General features: G+C 48.2%; 1 protein-coding gene across 6 annotated transcripts in view; it reads right to left on the reverse strand.

Moving 5' to 3' along the window:
* The window catches only part of SGK2 (serum/glucocorticoid regulated kinase 2), a 41,205-nt gene that overhangs the window by 17,978 nt on the left and 4,980 nt on the right, over positions 1-18,247 (reverse strand). For 2 of the 6 annotated variants that reach the window (XM_048820420.2, XM_048820423.2), the window contains exon 2: positions 17,752-17,959. In XM_048820420.2, the coding sequence (XP_048676377.1) occupies positions 17,752-17,803 (52 nt within the window). In that variant the 5' untranslated portion in view covers positions 17,804-17,959. Of the gene's footprint in view, positions 1-3,557; positions 3,606-4,971; positions 5,058-6,335; positions 6,562-17,735; positions 17,960-18,247 lie in introns of those variants that run through there. The other 4 variants (XM_048820421.2, XM_048820419.2, XM_075118818.1 and 1 more) reach the window with 4 other exon arrangements.

The raw sequence follows: 18,247 nt of genomic DNA on the forward strand, positions 1-18,247 counted from the left end.
AACATCCTCAAGCAAGCCTCGTTATTCCCCACACCCAATCATGGCACTGAAGTGACTTGCACAACAACATACAGCAACCAGGGTCAGTCAGGATTAAACCCTAAGAGTTGTCCTGCACCTTGTGTTGTCCTGCACCTTGCGTCATCAGTCGCACCAGCGCAAAGCACATGTCAAATGTCACCTTTCTGATTCGGTGGCATTTTACTGTCACTGTACAATAAATGCAGGCCAGTGGAAGAGTTGGGCCCAGAAATCCTGTTTTCTGGTCCCCCATCCTACAGGCAGAATAGAACTGGATCCAAAAACTGGAGCATTTTTTGAAAAACACACAAACATATATATTTACAGACACATACACACACATAAGATATAAAAACATGGCAGGTTTCAAAGAGGAATGATTTTTTTGGTTAGCTAATAAATATTTTCACAAAATTTCCGGGCCCTTCACTTCAACCCCCGCCCCAGCTTTGCAACGGAAAATAGTGGGGGAGGAGAAGAAAAGAAAGGAAACCAAAACATTTTTATTTAAAAAGAATCTTTTACAAAAAAAAAACCAAAAAAAAAAACCAGAAGATTCCTTTTTTTAAAGGGGAAAAAAAAAAGGGAGAGGGCATTTCCATGAAAACTAATGTTTTACTCAACAAGTGTTGAACAGCTGTACTGTAGGACAAACTCAGCAGCACTGGCTGCAGACGTACAATCCCTCCTAAGCTGGGAGTTCCTTTAGCTCAGGTAATAGGTTTGGAGATAAACATGAACAAATGACACTTTGCATATTAGCCTAAACACCTGGCTGGGAATTTGGCAGGGGAGCCAAGTCCCTGAACAGACAGGCGTAGCTGTGAGCTGAGTAGTTGTTAACAGGGCACAGTCCACTGGTCTGGGACCCAAGATTTAGATTTGGTGATGAGATAACAGACTTTACAAGCTTCTACTATAGATTCAGGGCAAAAGAAGTGGAATGAACCTTTATGTAGTCATTTCCCTGCAGCATTATGAGCCCAGTAAGACAGCAGCATTGTGCTGTTGCATGAGAACCAGAAAGTGATGCTTGGTGTGCCTGCCATTGCAGTGATGGCTGCAAGATCATCTTCCCAGGTGCCCAAGGACCGTAATCTATTTGCATACAGATGCCCCCTCCCTTCCCCAACATAAGTGCACTAGGCTGTAACATTTACCTGGACTTTTCTCTCCTGTGATAAGCTAAGGGAAGTTTGTTCGATTCTACTACCAATAAAAGCTTGCATTAGAGTTTGTTTGCCCTCCCCTGAGGTTACCGGGATAGCATATCAGAGGACTGGTTTCAGAGTAGCAACCGTGTTAGTCTGTATTCGCAAAAAGAAAAGGAGTACTAGTGGCACCTTAGAGACTAACCAATTTATTTGAGCATAAGCTTTCAGGAGCTACAGCTCACTTCATCGGATGCATTCAGTGGAAAATACAGTGAGGAGATTTATATACACACAGAACATGAAAAAATGGGTGTTACCATACACACTGTAGGGAAAGCGATCACTTAAGATGAGCTATTACAAGCAGGAGAGCGGGGCAGAGCCGGGGGGGGAGAGGGGAAGAAAATCTTTTGTAGTGAGGGCTGTATTTTATAATGCCATGGACCAGGCAGCCCATTGGCAGAGACCCACATAAACCTGCCGGATATCACTGTCAAAATGGAGAGCAATGTGAAGAGTAAACCAGCTTTGCAATGGATAACATGGCGACCACTGGCTTTGAGAGCACAAAGGCAGCCCCTGAATAGCAGAGCAACTTAACCCAAGCCACAAGGACTGGTAGAATGAGAGGCAGCACAAGAAGCAGCCATCCTTAAAGGGCAGGGAGGAATTTTAAGGATGCAATAGTCTTTCATCTCTGTGGCTTATGGACTTGTCTATGGAGTAACTGGGACTGAAATAATTAGTTGAAGTTGTCTGGTGCTAGTCTGTGCACAGATGGTCTTACTGTGAAATAAAAGACCCCTATTCTGGTATAACTTAAGCCAGCGAAAAAAAAAAATCAGTTAAAGTTATCAGAATAGTGTTACCTTACTCTGCAGTAAGAGCATCTACGCAGACGAGCATCAAAACCAAAGGAGTTCGCACAAGTGGTTTAGGTATTTCGGTTCCGGTGACCACTGCAGACAAGCCACAGCAGCCAGCTTTTGAAGACAGCTCAGCACATTGGGTATGGAGCTTTCCTGAAAATCTGTACCATACGCCCGATTCTCCTCTCATTCACACCCATGTAAGCCCATTGATTTTACTGCAGATTTTCACAGGTGTAACTGAGAGCTAGGTTCAAATTCCAGACTCAGGTCGTAACAGAGAAGGATGTGGTAGCTCCTAGCTTAACCCCTAGAGGACAGACTAAAGGGTCTCTCCAGGTCACTAAGAGAAAGGGGTTCTCAGGACAAATTTTTTGGTGGCCGAAGAGTGCGGCCACCAACTCTTGCTGGTGGCCGCTCTCACACTTTTTCCTAAAATACTTAATTAGCTTTAAGAAAAACAAATAAATATGCACATATACATGTCCAAATCATTGTAATTATTTATTGCTAGGTTTCAGAGGAACAGCCGTGTTAGTCTGTATTCGCAAAAAGAAAAGGAGTACTTGTGGCACCTTAGAGACTAACCAATTTATTTGAGCATGAGCTTTCGTGAGCTACAGTGAGCTGTAGCTCACGAAAGCTCATGCTCAAATAAATTGGTTAGTCTCTAAGGTGCCACAAGTACTCCTTTTCTATTTATTGCTAGTTAGTAAATCTGTTGTGAAAAGTGATATTAACAAACATGAAAGTATCACTTTTCACAGCAGATTTACTCAGCCCCGGCAAGCCTGGGGACAAATTAAGCCCTGGATGCGGGGGACGAAGTAGGCAGTAGGGGCCGGGGCAATGGAGTTGGGGGGGGCGGGGGAGATAGTGGGGGGCCAGAGTTTGAAGACCCATAGCCAGAACCCAAAGCCCCATGGCCAGGGATGGAGCCTGAAGCGAGGCAGCTGGAGCCTGCCGCCCCACCACTCTAGAGGTGAAGCCTAAAGCCTGAGCCCCACCACCCCTGGGAAAGTGGGGAACTCACCAGCTGCCTGTTCCTCCAGCGTTGTGCCCCAGCTGTCTCCAGAGTGGAGCAGCCAACAGCAGCAACACCAAGACGATGCATTCAGGAGCAACAGGGAGGGAGTTGGCTGCTGCTTTGCCCCCAGCCCCCAACCACAGCCCAGGAGGCTGTGGCTGCAAGAAAAGCCATCGGTGGCTGCATTTGAGAAATGCTGGACTCTACACTGCGTTAAACCCAGAGCACCAGGTCTCAGAGCCCAGATCAGCTCAGGTGACTTAGGCTTGTGAGGCTGGGGCTGCGGGACTATAAAACTGCAATGTAAACAATCAGGCTTGGGCTGTAGCCTGGGCTTTGAGACCCCATGAGGGTGGAGGGTCTCAGAGCCTACGATCCACCCAAGCCCAAACATCTACACTGCAATTTTATAGCCCTGCACTCTGAGCCTGCAGATCCAGGCCAGCTGTGCTGTGCCGCAGGTCTTTTATCATAGTGCAGACATACCTTTACCACAAGAGAGCTAGTCTCCTCCGGAGCTGGGCAAAATTTTTCAACAAACTTTTTCTCCCCCTGCAGATTAGGTTCTCCCCATGCATTCCGTGAGCGTGAGTTGATTTCAGCAAATAGTTTTGCTCAAACAACCTAAAAAGTTTTTCCAACTTTTTCGGAAGTTTTTCATTTTGATGTTTTCAAAGTGAAACGTTGAGACTTCGATTTGAAACAGCTTTTCTTCATTTCAAAATTCAACGGTTTAAAATAAAACTAAAAGTAAGAAGAAAAAAACCCCTCAAGATCTAAACAAAACATTTTGTTTGACCCAAAACATATTTGCTTGGTTTTTACACTTTTCTCAATGGCCAGCAAGCCAAAAAGACACTCAGTTCTGGTCTCCTCCTCCAAGCCAAGGCACAGGATGAGGCTAGTGAAGGTTGGCTGGGTCAAAACAGAACAGCATGGGCAGTGTGTTGGGCATGCAGGGCAGAGTTTGCACCGCTTCTGCTCATTTTAAGGTCCTCTCCAGTGGTGTCTTGCTGGATTCAGTGAAACTACTTGACAATTCTCTATGGGAGAACAGCAGCGCTTGCTTTGTATCTATCAACTGGGTCACTCAGGGACCAGGACCTCACTTTCTTATGCATTTGAAAAACACTATGCAGGTCTTAGTTCGAGGTCAGCCCTGTGCTCATAGTACCATTTTCAAGGCACCTATTGATATGGCTGTGATCAGAGCGGGGCCTGCCATCCTTCCCCACTTGGTCCACACACACCCCTTTTCTATGAGGTTGGCCTTCTCTTAAGTCGAGGCAGCTTCTGCCCCTCTGGGGGTTTCAAACCAAACAGCAGGTACGCAGGCAGTCACAGATCCTCCTTGCCCTAAAGCCTGAAGATCTTCCCAGCACACTTAAAAACTAAAAATAAGACCAGAAATAGGTCACAAAGATACACGAGAGTTCGGTTCGAAAAGAAGAAAGGTTGCCACGTTCTTGCCTCTCTTGGGGCTGCAGGGAAGCTCGAGGCATAGCAAGAGCCCCAGACTGGGGAGGCACATGATCCCAATTAGTTCACTTACATAACAGGAGCGCTGTACAGGTGGGAGACCGGCTGCTGAACCCACCCACCTGTCCATCTCCCCCCACCCTCCTCCAGTCTATTGCTGAGAGAATCACCTTGCACAGACCAGAGGCACTTCAGAGGTGGCCGGCACCTATTCTCACGGGAGCCATGCCACCGCACAAGTTGAAGCAGTCATTATAGTTAATAACAGCCCCTGCAAAAATACACTCTGTTCAGAGCACAGGACAAGCAGCTGCCTCCTCCAAACCCTCTTTCCACAATTTCACCAGACGCGACCCACATTCCCATGCCAGTCTATTATTTAATACTCTCCCTACATATAGATCACAAACATGATTCTTACCTTGCAAGAAGAGGCAATCTCATCATAGCCTTGTTTTGTGTGAGCCCCACTCCCCACCCCTCATCTCTGATGTCATCTCTCCCTCCTCATGTCCTATCTAACCTCATTGTAAACTCCTTGGAACAGGGACCTTGCCAGGAAGTGGCAGTAAGGACAGGGAAGCTATAATTGTGCAGGCAGTTTGTATTGTGGAAGAAGCATCAGGTTTAAGAGCCTGAAGGTCTGAATTAAAGAGGGGTGTGGCAAGGCACCAAGCTCCTGCAGCTAACCAGAGAGAGGTGTGGTTACTGACAGAGAAAACACATTAAATGCGTAATGTCAATCCACGCTTTCCCAGAACAGTGGTTCTCAGCCAGGGTATGTGTAAATACAGATCTTCCAGGGGGTACATCAACTCACCTAGATATTTACCATGTTTTACAACAGGCTACATAAAAAGGACTAGCAAAATCAATACAAACTAAAATTTCATAGAGTCAATGACTTGTTTATGCTGCTCTATAGACTATACACTGAAATATAAGTACAGTATTTATATTCCAATTGATTTATTTTATAATTATCTGGTAAAATGAGAAAGTCAGCAATTTTTCAGTAAGAGTGTGTGGTGACACTCTTGTATTTTTATGTCTGATTTTGTAAGTAGGTAGTTTTAAAGTGAGGTGAAACTTGGGGTACGCAAGACAAATCAGACTCCTGAAAGGGGTAGAGTAGTCTGGAAAGGCTGAGAGCTGCTGTCCTAGAACATGGATAGAGACAGTCTGAGCACAGAGTTGTTCCCCAGCTAAGGTTTCATTGTACAAGTGCTCGGGGATGACCAGCCATTCCTCCAATGTTTGCTTTAGTTGTCCAAGCAAGGCTCCAACTTCCCCTGCCACACATCTAAGAGATAGAGACACCCAAGGCCAGACAGCTCAGTTACACTTTCACCTCCCCAGAGTTCAGTGGCGTTTGCGGAGCTCAGGTCTAGGAACTAGCCAACAGCATGAGGAAAGGCTATAAGCAGAGGGAGATAGCTTCCCTTTTAATTCGTTAGTTACCCATCTCACAGATTCTGGCCTGTCCACATTTGCATGGAGCTTAGTTCTGAGCAGGCGCCCCCCCAGAATAAACCACAACCCTTGTGTTCTGATTCCTCGACAAAAAAGTCGCAGCTGTAGGACAAGCTCTAGCTCAGTGCTATGCGCAGGGCACCTTGTTCCCATGAGGATCAGCACACAGAAAGTCAGCCAAACTCACCCGCGTCTTAGAACAGTGAGACAAATAAACCTGACAAGCCAGAACAATAGCCAGATGTTTAAAATTGCCAGCATTTTGCAAAATACATGAGAACAGGAAAGGAAGCATCAAGAGCGCACACACACCTGTGATCACTTCTACCAGCAGAGCCAGCATCCTTGAGTAAGGAAAGCAATCCGCAGCAGGCTGGTTCAAAGACATCTCAGCACCCAGCTTTACCATCCTCTCCGGCACTCGTACCACAATCAGCTGCCCTCCCTGAGCGTGTGCCTTTTAAAGGCTGTAGAGAAGCAGCAAATGCTGCTGCAACAGTCAGGCCTGCCCCAGGAAATTCACACACCCTCCTCTTCTCCCTTTGGGTCTTAAACATCCTCCTTCCTGCCACGGCTGCTGTCTCTATTGCAGACCCAAGGGGAGGAAGCTAAGAAAGGAGAGGAAGAGAGAGCTGATTTGCCGTGAAGACACCCATGCTGGAAGAAATAAAGCAGAGCAAGGTTTGAGACCGGCATGTAGGTGATGATGAGGCAGAGAGGATGGGCCCATTTGGTAGGAACCAATTAAATGCCTAGTGGGCATCCGAGTTCAGATGGCCAGTGTGGGACCGTGCAAGGGAGAAGCTGTCTCCCATTCCCCCACCCCCTTTCAGAACACACAAATCACCCATGGCCCCTGATTTTCTGCTTAGTGTGTCATTTAACCCCTTCACTGCTGGATTACCTGCCACATGTTCCTATCCATGTTTGCAAGCTTGTTCTGAGTTTTTTCCCCACTGTGGACGGACTTCAGCCTTATCAAAATGGTGCCCTAGTAATAGCTCTTAGTATCACTACCCCCCAAGTAAACCCCTAGTGCAGCTAGGCAAAGCTGCTCTCTAAGGCACACTTGTCCTGGTGCACCTTACTCTGCTCTCAAGGAATGCTGGGCCAAAAATGGGTTTTCCAGTTTGCTGGCAGTTCTGAAAAATTGGGGAGGGGAAAAGTAGTTTCAGGTTGACCCGAAAACAAACATTTTTGGAATTAAAAAAACATTTGTTTTAAGGTCAAATGACACATTTTGTTCAACCACAAAATGAAACATTTCCTTTAGATTTCCAGTGTTTTTTCTGTTTTCATCTTTTTATAAAAAATAAAACAATAGAATGAAAGGAAAATTCAAAAACGTCCAGTCATTTTGACCCCCAAAAATCAAATCATTTCAACTTTGGGGGATTTGTTTGTTTGGTTTTCAACATGAACAGTTCAGTGAAACTGATGTGAATTCACAAAACATTTTGGTGCTGCTGAATCTGCCTTTTTGGTTGAAAAAAGTTTCGGCTGTAAAATTTCCCTCGGGGCTTGTCGGCACGTACAGTGCAACAGCGGCGCAGCGGCCTCGGTAGTGCTTTAGGCCACGTCTACACTACCACTTATGTCGGCAAAACTTACTTCGGTCACTATGCTTCTCCTGCCGACATAGCTACTGCCGCTCGTTGGGGGTGGTTTAATTATGCCGACAGGAGAGCTCTCTCCTGCCGGCAGAGGGAGGCTGTGCCATTGTAAGGTCTCTAGTGTGGACAGAGCTTTAGTGAAGACACTCCTACGCCCATAGGAGAGTTTCTCCCGTTCCTGTAGTTAACCTACCTCCCCAAGAGGCAGTAGCTGTATTGACGGGAGAAGCTCTCCCATCAACATAGTGCTGGCTACATGGGGAGTTAAGTCAGTGTAAGTACGTTGCTCTGGGCGGATTTTTCACACCCGAGTGCCGTAGTTATTTCTATATCGATCTGTAGTGTAGACATGACCTGAGCTCTAGTCTCAGGAAGGGTTCACCTACACCACCGCAAACTGTGGCTGCTAGCTGCTTTGCTTGTCTACCGGAGGGGTTTGCTCTGGTGTAGCTCTGGCTGGCAACTCACGGCTGAAGTCCCCACTAGGACGAGGCCTTAGATCTGGGAGGACTTCCTGACGCTCTTATAAACGAATGGCTGTTCTCTTAAAGCTGCAGATGGACCATATAGGTTACTAGGTCGACTGCGTAGGAGACTGAGCTGCTATTTGCAGGTGGCTGTTTGGTGGCATGTATGAAAAGAGTTGGCTGGGCCTCTGCAGCAAGTGCCCACATCACAAAACCAGACACGTTCACAGCTAGCACCCTGGGAGAGAGGTTAAGTGCTGTACGGGACTAATCTACCCTTGCGGATTTGTCTGCACCACAACTGCTAATGCTGTTGGGTCACACATCAGCTAAGAACTACACATTGTAGTGCAGACAGAGCCCTGGAAGCAGTGCTTCCAGCTCAGGTTGGAGGTGCATTGGAGGAAGAGTTCACACACAGTTACTACCTTTGCTGGTACCTGAGTTCTGAAAAAAGGGATGATTTCAATGTATAGGGCTATCAATCTAGCACTTTTCACCTGCAGTAAATTCACACACCGAGAAAGAGAGACAGAGAGATAAACTGCTGCCATAAGCATGCAGTGAAAGAGTTAATAATCTTCTGATGTAACAGAAACAAAGCAGAAGCAGAGGGGGGAAATACCCATTATCAAGGGGCTACCCATCTTCTCCCATTTCATTAAAAATAAACATTTTCCCATTGATTCCACTCTCATTGCCAATAAAATCTACTACTCTCAGGTGACAGAGAATGTCATCCTATAATAATGTGCTTTGCATTGTTTTTAATGTAAAATGCTAAGTGAATACTGGGGACATCAAAGCATCAAGGGTGTGTGATACTATGCCCATAAACTCAATGGGAGTAGGATCACACTTTGTAAGACAAAGTAGGAGACATTCTCTCCCAGAGAGTATAAAAGGTCTAATTGGGGTATGGGCAAGGACAGAATTATGATTTTTTTTCCTCCAGAGTTTCAGCTTTCATTAGGAAAAAAAAAACCTTCCATAAGTGACCCAAGTATAACTGATATAGCAACCTCTTCTTGAGTTTGAAGAGTGGCTGAAACAATAGTGCTCAGCCCCCCTCATTTGAAAGTGCGATAACTCAGATACAACGATACTTTAAATGTCAACATTGTTAAATATTTTGCTGCTTATCATGTAAGAAGCGAAAGGCAGTATCATATTGCTTGAACCTTTCTTATTCCCATGAGATCAAATCCGGAAGTTCTTAGCTAAAAATCTACAGCAATTACAGCTGATCAGGAAATGATTATTTTTTCCCATGAAAATTTTTGACAAACACATACTTTTTGTCTAAATTTTTATTCAAAACAATTCCATTTTTTAAAATCACAAAACTGTAAGCCAAACATTTTCAGGTTTTCAGCAACCAAAAAACCAAAATGTTTCATTTTCAAATCAACATTTTCTGGTTTCCTCCCCCTCCCCCAATGAAAACCCCAATATTGTTGATAAAAACATCTATTTTTTCACAAAAAAAATCTCTTTTGTCAAAAAGCCACTTTCTGTCAAAAAAATGTTTTGGAGAGAAAAATTTCAGCCCATGATAATTGCAAGGTGTAATGGTGTAAACATATAACAGTCTGGAAAATGGTGATTGTACTCCTGGGCCCTCTCTTCCATTGACTCTCTGGTCTATTTAGATTGTAAGCGCTTTGAGGCAGGGACTGACACTCCGTGCGTACAGCACCAAGCACAAGGGGACCCTGCTCTAGGGAAGAGGCCTGTAGGTGCAATCATAATTCTGGCCTTAACACTGTAAGTATAACTAATCTGAAAGGGATAAACACAAAGGCACTTCCACTGCATCCAACTTTGGGAAATTAATCCAGTCAAAAGCCTTTACATTACATATTTTTAATTGTGATTTTTTTCCCTTCTGTGTATACTTTTATGCTCTTCTGATTTTTTCCCTTTGACTCCAGTTCCCCTGCTCTAATCACTAGGCCATGCCAAATCCCTTGTAAAGGCATGCTCCTTTTGCACATGCACACATGCCATTTTTGTGCTCACCTTGTAGGTGCAAATGAGGCACAGATGCCTGAAACTGTGACTCCAGGTGAGCAAAGGCTGGGGAGGTAGGATTAGCCTCTCCCAAAGCTGAGGAAGGAAATGAGCACAAGAAAAGACTGGGGTAAAAGAGCGGAAAGCCAGAGGGGTTCCTAAAACAATGGGCAAGGGGGAATTTTTGGCTCTTTAGGAACTAATGGGAACTCAGGACTCTGTGAAGATAGTCTCCTGCCAACAAGTGGGATAAAGGAAGCAGGAAAATTTTACATAAGGGAGAATTAATGGGACTAAAAGAACCCTGCCCAATAACTCAGGGCATGTCTACACTACAAAAATCAGTTGACTTAAGGTAAGTTAACATACAGCCACCGCAGCAATTACAGTGGTGGTTCACATCCACGCTGTGCTCCTGCTGTCAGCAGTGCATGTCCTCACGAGAGCACATTCACTGGCTTAAATGTGTGGGGCACTGACAGCAGAAGCCCCACTGCCAGGGGCTGACAGCCCCAGGGCTGGGGGCTCCAGCTGTGGTGGGGGCTCCCCTAGCTAGCGGGGTTCTACCTGTGAGCCCTGCGTAGGGCTGGCAGCCAACAGACGATGTAAGCAATGCAGTGCGTAGAGGGACACTGCATTGCCCTAACATCGACCTTAGTGCTACGCCTCTCGTGGAGGTGGCGTTATTAGGTCGGTGTAGTGGGCAACTTACATCAGCAGGCGCACCATTGTACTGTAGACGCTTACAGAGAGGGTATGTCTACACTACGGAATAAGGTCAAATTTATAGAAGTCGGTTTTTTAGAAATCGGTTTTATATATTCGAGTGTGTGTGTCCCCACAGAAAATGCTCTAAGTGCATTAAGTGCATTAACTCGGCGGAGCGCTTCCACAGTACCGAGGCTAGAGTCGACTTCCGGAGCGTTGCACTGTGGGTAGCTATCCCACAGTTCCCGCAGTCTCCGCTGCCCATTGGAATTCTGGGTTGAGATCCCAATGCCTGATGGGGCTAAAACATTGTCGCGGGTGGTTCTGGGTACATATCGTCAGGCCCCCGTTCCCTCCCTCCCTCCGTGAAAGCAAGGGCAGACAATCATTTCGCGCCTTTTTTCCTGAGTTACCTGTGCAGACGCCATACCACTGCAAGCATGGAGCCCGCTCAGGTAACCGTCACCCTATGTCTCCTGGGTGCTGGCAGACGCGGTACGGCATTGCTACACAGTAGCAGCAACCCCTTGCCTTGTGGCAGCAGACGGTACAGTACGACTGGTAGCCGTCATCGTCATGTCCGAGGTGCTCCTGGCCACGTCGGCTGGGAGCGCCTGGGCAGACATGGGTGCAGGGACTAAATTTGGAGTGACTTGACCAGGTCATTCTCTTTAGTCCTGCCTGCAGTCAGTCCTATTGAACCGTCTAATGGTGAGCGGGCAGGCGATACGGACTGCTAGCAGTCGTACTGTACCATCTTCTGCCGAGCAGCCATGAGATGTGGATGGCATGCAGTCCTTCTGCACCGTCTGCTGCCAGCCAAAGATGTAAAAGATAGATGGAGTGGATCAAAACAAGAAATAGACCAGATTTGTTTTGTACTCATTTGCTTCCCCCCCTCCCCTGTCTAGGGGACTCATTCCTCTAGATCACACTGCAGTCACTCACAGAGAAGGTGCAGCGAGGTAAATCTAGCCATGTATCAATCAGAGGCCAGGCTAACCTTCTTGTTCCAATAAGGACAATAACTTAGGTGCACCATTTCTTATTGGAACCCTCCATGAAGTCCTGCCTGAAATACTCCTAGATGTAAAGCCACCCCCTTTGTTGATTTTAGCTCCCTGAAGCCAACCCTGTAAGCGCCCCTCCCGGCGTCAGAGCAACGGCAAACAACCGGGCATCTGAGAGTGCTGTCCAGAGCAGTCACAATGGAACACTCTGATGGGGCTAAAACATTGTCGCGGGTGGTTCTGGGTACGTATCGTCAGGCCCCCGTTCCCTCCCTCCCTCCGTGAAAGCAAGGGCAGACAATCATTTCGCGCCTTTTTTCCTGAGTTACCTGTGCAGACGCCATACCACGGCAAGCATGGAGCCCGCTCAGGTAACCGTCACCCTATGTCTCCTGGGTGCTGGCAGACGCAGTACGGCTTTGCTGCACAGTAGCAGCAACCCATTGCCTTCTGGCAGCATATGGTGCAATACGATTGGTAGTCGTCCTCGTCGTGTCCGAGGTGCTCCTGGCCATGTCGGCTGGGAGCGCCTGGGCAGACATGGGCGCAGGGACTAAATTTGGAGTGACTTGACCAGGTCATTCTCTTTAGTCCTGCAGTCAGTCCTATTGAATCGTCTTATGGTGAGCGGGCAGGCGATACGGACTGCTAGCAGTCGTACTGTACCATCTTCTGCCAGGCAGGCAAGAGATGAGGATTGCTAGCAGTCGTATTGTACCATCTTCTGCCAGGCAGGCAAGAGATGGGGATGGCTAGCAGTCGTACTGTACCATCTTCTGCCGAGCAGCCATGAGATGTGGATGGCATGCAGTCCTTCTGCACCGTCTGCTGCCAGCCAAAGATGTAAAAGATAGATGAAGTGGGTCAAAACAAGAAATAGACCAGATTTGTTTTGTACTCATTTGCCTCCTCCCCTGTCTAGGGGACTCATTCCTCTAGGTCACACTGCAGTCATTCACAGAGAAGGTGCAGCGAGGTAAATCTAGCCATGTATCAATCAGAGGCCAGGCTAACCTCCTTGTTCCAATAAGAAAGATAACTTAGGTGCACCATTTCTTATTGGAACCCTCCGTGAAGTCCTTCCTGAAATACTCCTTGATGTACAGGCACCCCCTTTGTTGATTTTAGCTCCCTGAAGCCAACCCTGTAAGCCGTGTCATCAGTCGCCCCTCCCTCCGTCAGAGCAACGGCAGACAATCGTTCCGCGCCTTTTTTCTGTGCGGACGCCATACCAAGGCAAGCATGGAGGCCGCTCAGCTCACTTTGGCAATTAGGAGCACATTAAACACCACACGCATTATCCAGCAGTATATGCAGCACCAGAACCTGGCAAAGCGATACCGGGCGAGGAGGCGACGTCAGCGCGGTCACGTGAGTGATCAGGACATGGACACAGATTTCTCTGAAAGCATGGGCCCTGCCAATGCATGCATCATGGTGCTAATGGGGCAGGTTCATGCTGTGGAACACCGATTCTGGGCTCGGGAAACAAGCACAGACTGGTGGGACCGCATAGTGTTGCAGGTCTGGGACGATTCCCAGTGGCTGCGAAACTTTCGCATGCGTAAGGGCACTTTCATGGAACTTTGTGACTTGCTTTCCCCTGCCCTGAGGCGCATGAATACCAAGATGAGAGCAGCCCTCACAGTTGAGAAGCGAGTGGCGATAGCCCTGTGGAAGCTTGCAACGCCAGACAGCTACCGGTCAGTTGGGAATCATATTTGGAGTGGGCAAATCTACTGTGGGGGCTGCTGTGATGCAAGTAGCCCACGCAATCAAAGATCTGCTGATATCAAGGGTAGTGACCCTGGGAAATGTGCAGGTCATAGTGGATGGCTTTGCTGCAATGGGATTCCCTAACTGTGGTGGGGCTATAGACGGAACCTATATCCCTATCTTGGCACCGGAGCACCAAGCCGCCGAGTACATAAACCGCAAGGGGTACTTTTCGATAGTGCTGCAAGCTCTGGTGGATCACAAGGGACGTTTCACCAACATTAATGTGGGATGGCCGGGAAAGGTGCATGATGCTCGCATCTTCAGGAACTCTGGTCTGTTTCAAAAGCTGCAGGAAGGGACTTTATTCCCAGACCAGAAGATAACTGTTGGGGATGTTGAAATGCCTATATGTATCCTTGGGGACCCAGCCTACCCCTTAATGCCATGGCTCATGAAGCCATACCCAGGCAGCCTGGACAGTAGTCAGGAGCTGTTCAACTACAGGCTGAGCAAGTGCAGAATGGTGGTAGAATGTGCATTTGGACGTTTAAAGGCGCGCTGGCGCAGTTTACTGACTCGCTTAGACCTCAGCGAAACCAATATTCCCACTGTTATTACTGCTTGCTGTGTGCTCCACAATATCTGTGAGAGTAAGGGGGAGACGTTTATGGCGGGGTGGGAGGTTGAGGCAAATCGCCTGGCTGCTGGTTACGCGCAGCCAGACACCAGGGCGGTTAGAAGAGCACAGGAGGGCGCGGTACGCATCAGAGAAGCTTTGAAAACCAGTTTCATGACTGGCCAGGCTACGGTGTGAAAGTTCTGTTTGTTTCTCCTTGATGAAACCCCCCGCCCCTTGGTTCACTCTACTTCCCTGTAAGCTAACCACCCGCCCCTCCTCCCTTCAATCACCGCTTGCAGAGGCAATAAAGTCATTGTTGCTTCACATTCATGCATTCTTTATTCATTCATTACACAAATAGGGGGATGACTACCAAGGTAGCCCAGGAGGGATGGTGGAGGAGGGAAGGAAAATGCCACACAGCACTTTAAGCACAGCACTTTAAAAGTTTACAACTTTAAAATTTATTGAATGACAGCCTTCTTTTTTTTGGGCAATCCTCTGTGGTGGAGTGGCTGGTTGGCCGGAGGCCCCCCCACCGCGTTCTTGGGCGCCTGGGTGTGGAGGCTATGGAACTTGGGGAGGAGGGCGGTTGGTTACAGAGGGGCAGCAGTGGCAGTCTGTGCTCGAGCTGCCTTTGCTGCAGCTCAACCATACACTGGAGCATACTGGTTTGGTCCTGCAACAGCCTCAGCATTGAATCCTGCCTCCTCTCATCACGCTGCCGCCACCTTTGAGCTTCAGCCCTGTCTTCAGCCCGCCGCTTACTCTCTTCAGCCCGCCACCTCTCCTCCCGGTCATTTTGTGCTTTCCTGCACTCTGACATTATTTGCCTCCACGCATTCGTCTGTGCTCTGTCAGTGTGGGAGGACAGCATGAGCTCGGAGAACATTTCATCGCGAGTGCGTTTTTTTTTCTTTCTAAGCTTCACTAGCCTCTGGGAAGGAGAAGATCCTGTGATCATTGAAACACATGCAGCTGGTGGAGAAAAAAAAAGGGACAGCGGTATTTAAAAAGACACATTTTATAAAACAGGGGCTACACTCTTTCAGGGTAAACCTTGCTGTTAACATTACATACATAGCACATGTGCTTTTGTTACAAGGTCGCATTTTGCCTCCTCCCACCGCGTGACTACCCCCTCAACCTTCCCCCCTCCCTGTGGCTAACAGTGGGGAACATTTCTGTTTAGCCACAGGCAAACAGCCCAGCAGGAATGGGCTCCTCTGAGTGTCCCCTGAAGAAAAGCACTCTATTTCAACCAGGTGACCATGAATTATATCTCACTCTCCTGAGGATAACACAGAGAGATAAAGAACGGATGTTGTTTGAATGCCAGCAAACATACACTGCAATGCTTTGTTGTACAATGATTCCCGAGTACGTGTTACTGGCCTGGAGTGGTAAAGTGTCCTACCATGAAGGACGCAATAAGGCTGCCCTCCCCAGAAACCTTTTGCAAAGGCTTTAGGACTACATCTAGGAGAACCGCAAATGCCAGGGCAAAGTAATCCTTTCACATGCTTGCTTTTAAACCATGTATAGTATTTTAAAAGGTACACTCACCAGAGGTCCCTTCTCCGCCTGCTGGGTCCAGGAGGCAGCCTTGGGTGGGTTCGGGGGTACTGGCTCCAGGTCTACGGTGAGAAACAGTTCCTGGCTGTCGGGAAAACCAGTTTCTCCGCTTGCTTGCTGTGAGCTATCTACAACCTCCTCCTCATCATCATCTTCTTCGTCCCCAAAACCTGCTTCCGTATTGCCTCCATCTCCATTGAAGGAGTCAAACAATACGGCGGGGGTAGTGGTGGCTGAACCCCCTAAAATGGCATGCAGCTCATCATAGAAGCGGCATGTTTGGGGCTCTGACCCAGAGCGGCTGTTCGCCTCTCTGGTTTTCTAGTAGGCTTGCCTCAGCTCCTTCAGTTTCACGCGGCACTGCTTCGGGTCCCTGTTATGGCCTCTGTCCTTCATGCCCTGGGAGATTTTCACAAAGGTTTTGGCATTTCGAAAACTGGAAAGGAGTTCTGATAGCACGGATTCCTCTCCCCAAACAGCGATCAGATCCCGTACCTCCCGTTCAGTCCATGCTGGAGCTCTTTTGCGATTCTGGGACTCCATCATGGTCACCTGTGCTGATGAGCTCTGCATGGTCACCTGCAGCTTGCCACGCTGGCCAAACAGGAAATGAGATTCAAAAGTTCGCGGTTCTTTTCCTGTCTACCTGGCCAGTGCATCTGAGTTGAGAGTGCTGTCCAGAGCGGTCATAATGGAGCACTCTGGGATAGCTCCCGGAGGCCAATACCATCGAATTGTGTCCACAGTACCCCAAATTCGAGCCGGCAACGTCGATTTAAGCGCTAATCCACTTGTCAGGGGTGGAGTAAGGAAATCGATTTTAAGAGCCCTTTAAGTCGAAATAAAGGGCTTCATTGTGTGGACGGGTGCAGGTTTACATCGATTTAACGCTGCTAAATTCGACCTAAAGTCCTAGTGTAGACCAGCCCATGCCGTTAAAAGCCGCGCGGCGTAGCTGCTGTTTGTCGGCAGGAGAGAGCTCTCCTGCAGACAAAAAACTTCCACCCCCCACGTGTGGCAGCAGCTTTGTCAGCAGGAGAGCTGTTCACACCAGCGCTTTTTGTCAGTAAAACTTTTGTCATTCGGGGGGGGGGGGGTAACACCCCTGAACGACAAAAGTTTTGCCAATGAAGTGCCAGATCCTTAGTCTTGGTCTACTCTTGAAAGTTATGTCAGCACAGGGGCGTGAAAAGCTACACCCCTGGCCTGTGTAGCAATGCCAGCATAACCCTGAGTAGACACAGCTAGGTCAACAGAAGCATGCTTCATCATTTGGGACAATCTCATTCTTACCCTGATGGAAACCCCTGATGGAAATGCCAGTATAGTCTCCATAATGTAGGCCCGTGCCGGGGTTCAGGGCCACAGGCTTCCAGCTCAGAGAGCGCTGAGGCACACTCAAGGCCGTTGGTGCTGCCATTTAAGGTCATGGCCTCGGAGAGCCATAGGACCTGACTGAAAGGCCTTGTCTGCAGTCCATCCCATGCCGTAGGCATTATAAAGCTACAGCCCACGAACTGCACAGTTCAGCCCTGCTTGCAGAGTCAACCAATACAGCTGTGAGGTTACTGTCCAGACTCAATGTCTAGCAATATTACAACCCTCCCTCTGGTCGACATTATGTCAGGCCACAGAAAAACTGCAGGGCTGAGCTTAAAGCCAGTCAAGTGACTGCCTAGAACCGCTGAGCTTTGGAGAAGTCAGGGGGCTCCCATTGACGTCAATGGGCTTGGGGTCAGACGTCTGGGGGACAGTGGGTTGTGAGTTGCTGAGGTTAATGCAGGGCCCCTAAAAGCAACTCACATCATGGCCCAGTTCCCGTCGGCCACCTGTTTTCCAGCCCTGATACTAAAGTGGGAGGCAATTCCCAGCCTCATTCCCCCCGCCACTCCCTCCCTCCCACCCACCCATTCATCCACCCTGCAGCTTGGAACCCCACAGCTCACACAGTCAGGCCCGGAGAGTCGCTTGACTTTTAAGATATGTACCGGTCAAGTTCATTACCCTTAGTCTTCCCCAGTGCTGTGGAGGGGGTCTCTGGCCGGGGCATGGGCATAAAGTCAGCCCAAAGAGATGCACGCTGCCTGAGAAACTCTGCTAGCAATTCAGTAATTGGCACCAGGTGAGTAGGCTCCGCTTCCTCGGGGTCCAGGAGGCAGGTAGACGTCCGGCAGGGAGGCTCGCAGAAGCTGTGCGGTTTCTTGGCCTTCCCCTGTGAAGATGAAGGTCAGGTCACACAGGCTGGATGCCAGCAGAGCACGTGCCCAGAGATGCGCTAGCATGCTCAGAACATTAGCTCCTGGTCTCAGGAGCATGCCCAAGAGGCTGCCTTTACTAGACACCATCCCCTAACATCACAGTGGGTATTGATTGATTCCCAGACAAGTTAAGAGGTTTACAATGTGTTTGGTAAATCCATGGGGCTGGGCTTTTCTGTTACCTGGTAAGGACTTGAGTATTTAATTGCTCTGATTAGTCAATAGGCCAAATTCGTCCTTGG

Source organism: Caretta caretta, chromosome 13, assembly GCF_965140235.1.
Source record: "Caretta caretta isolate rCarCar2 chromosome 13, rCarCar1.hap1, whole genome shotgun sequence".
NCBI lineage: Eukaryota > Metazoa > Chordata > Testudines > Cheloniidae > Caretta > Caretta caretta.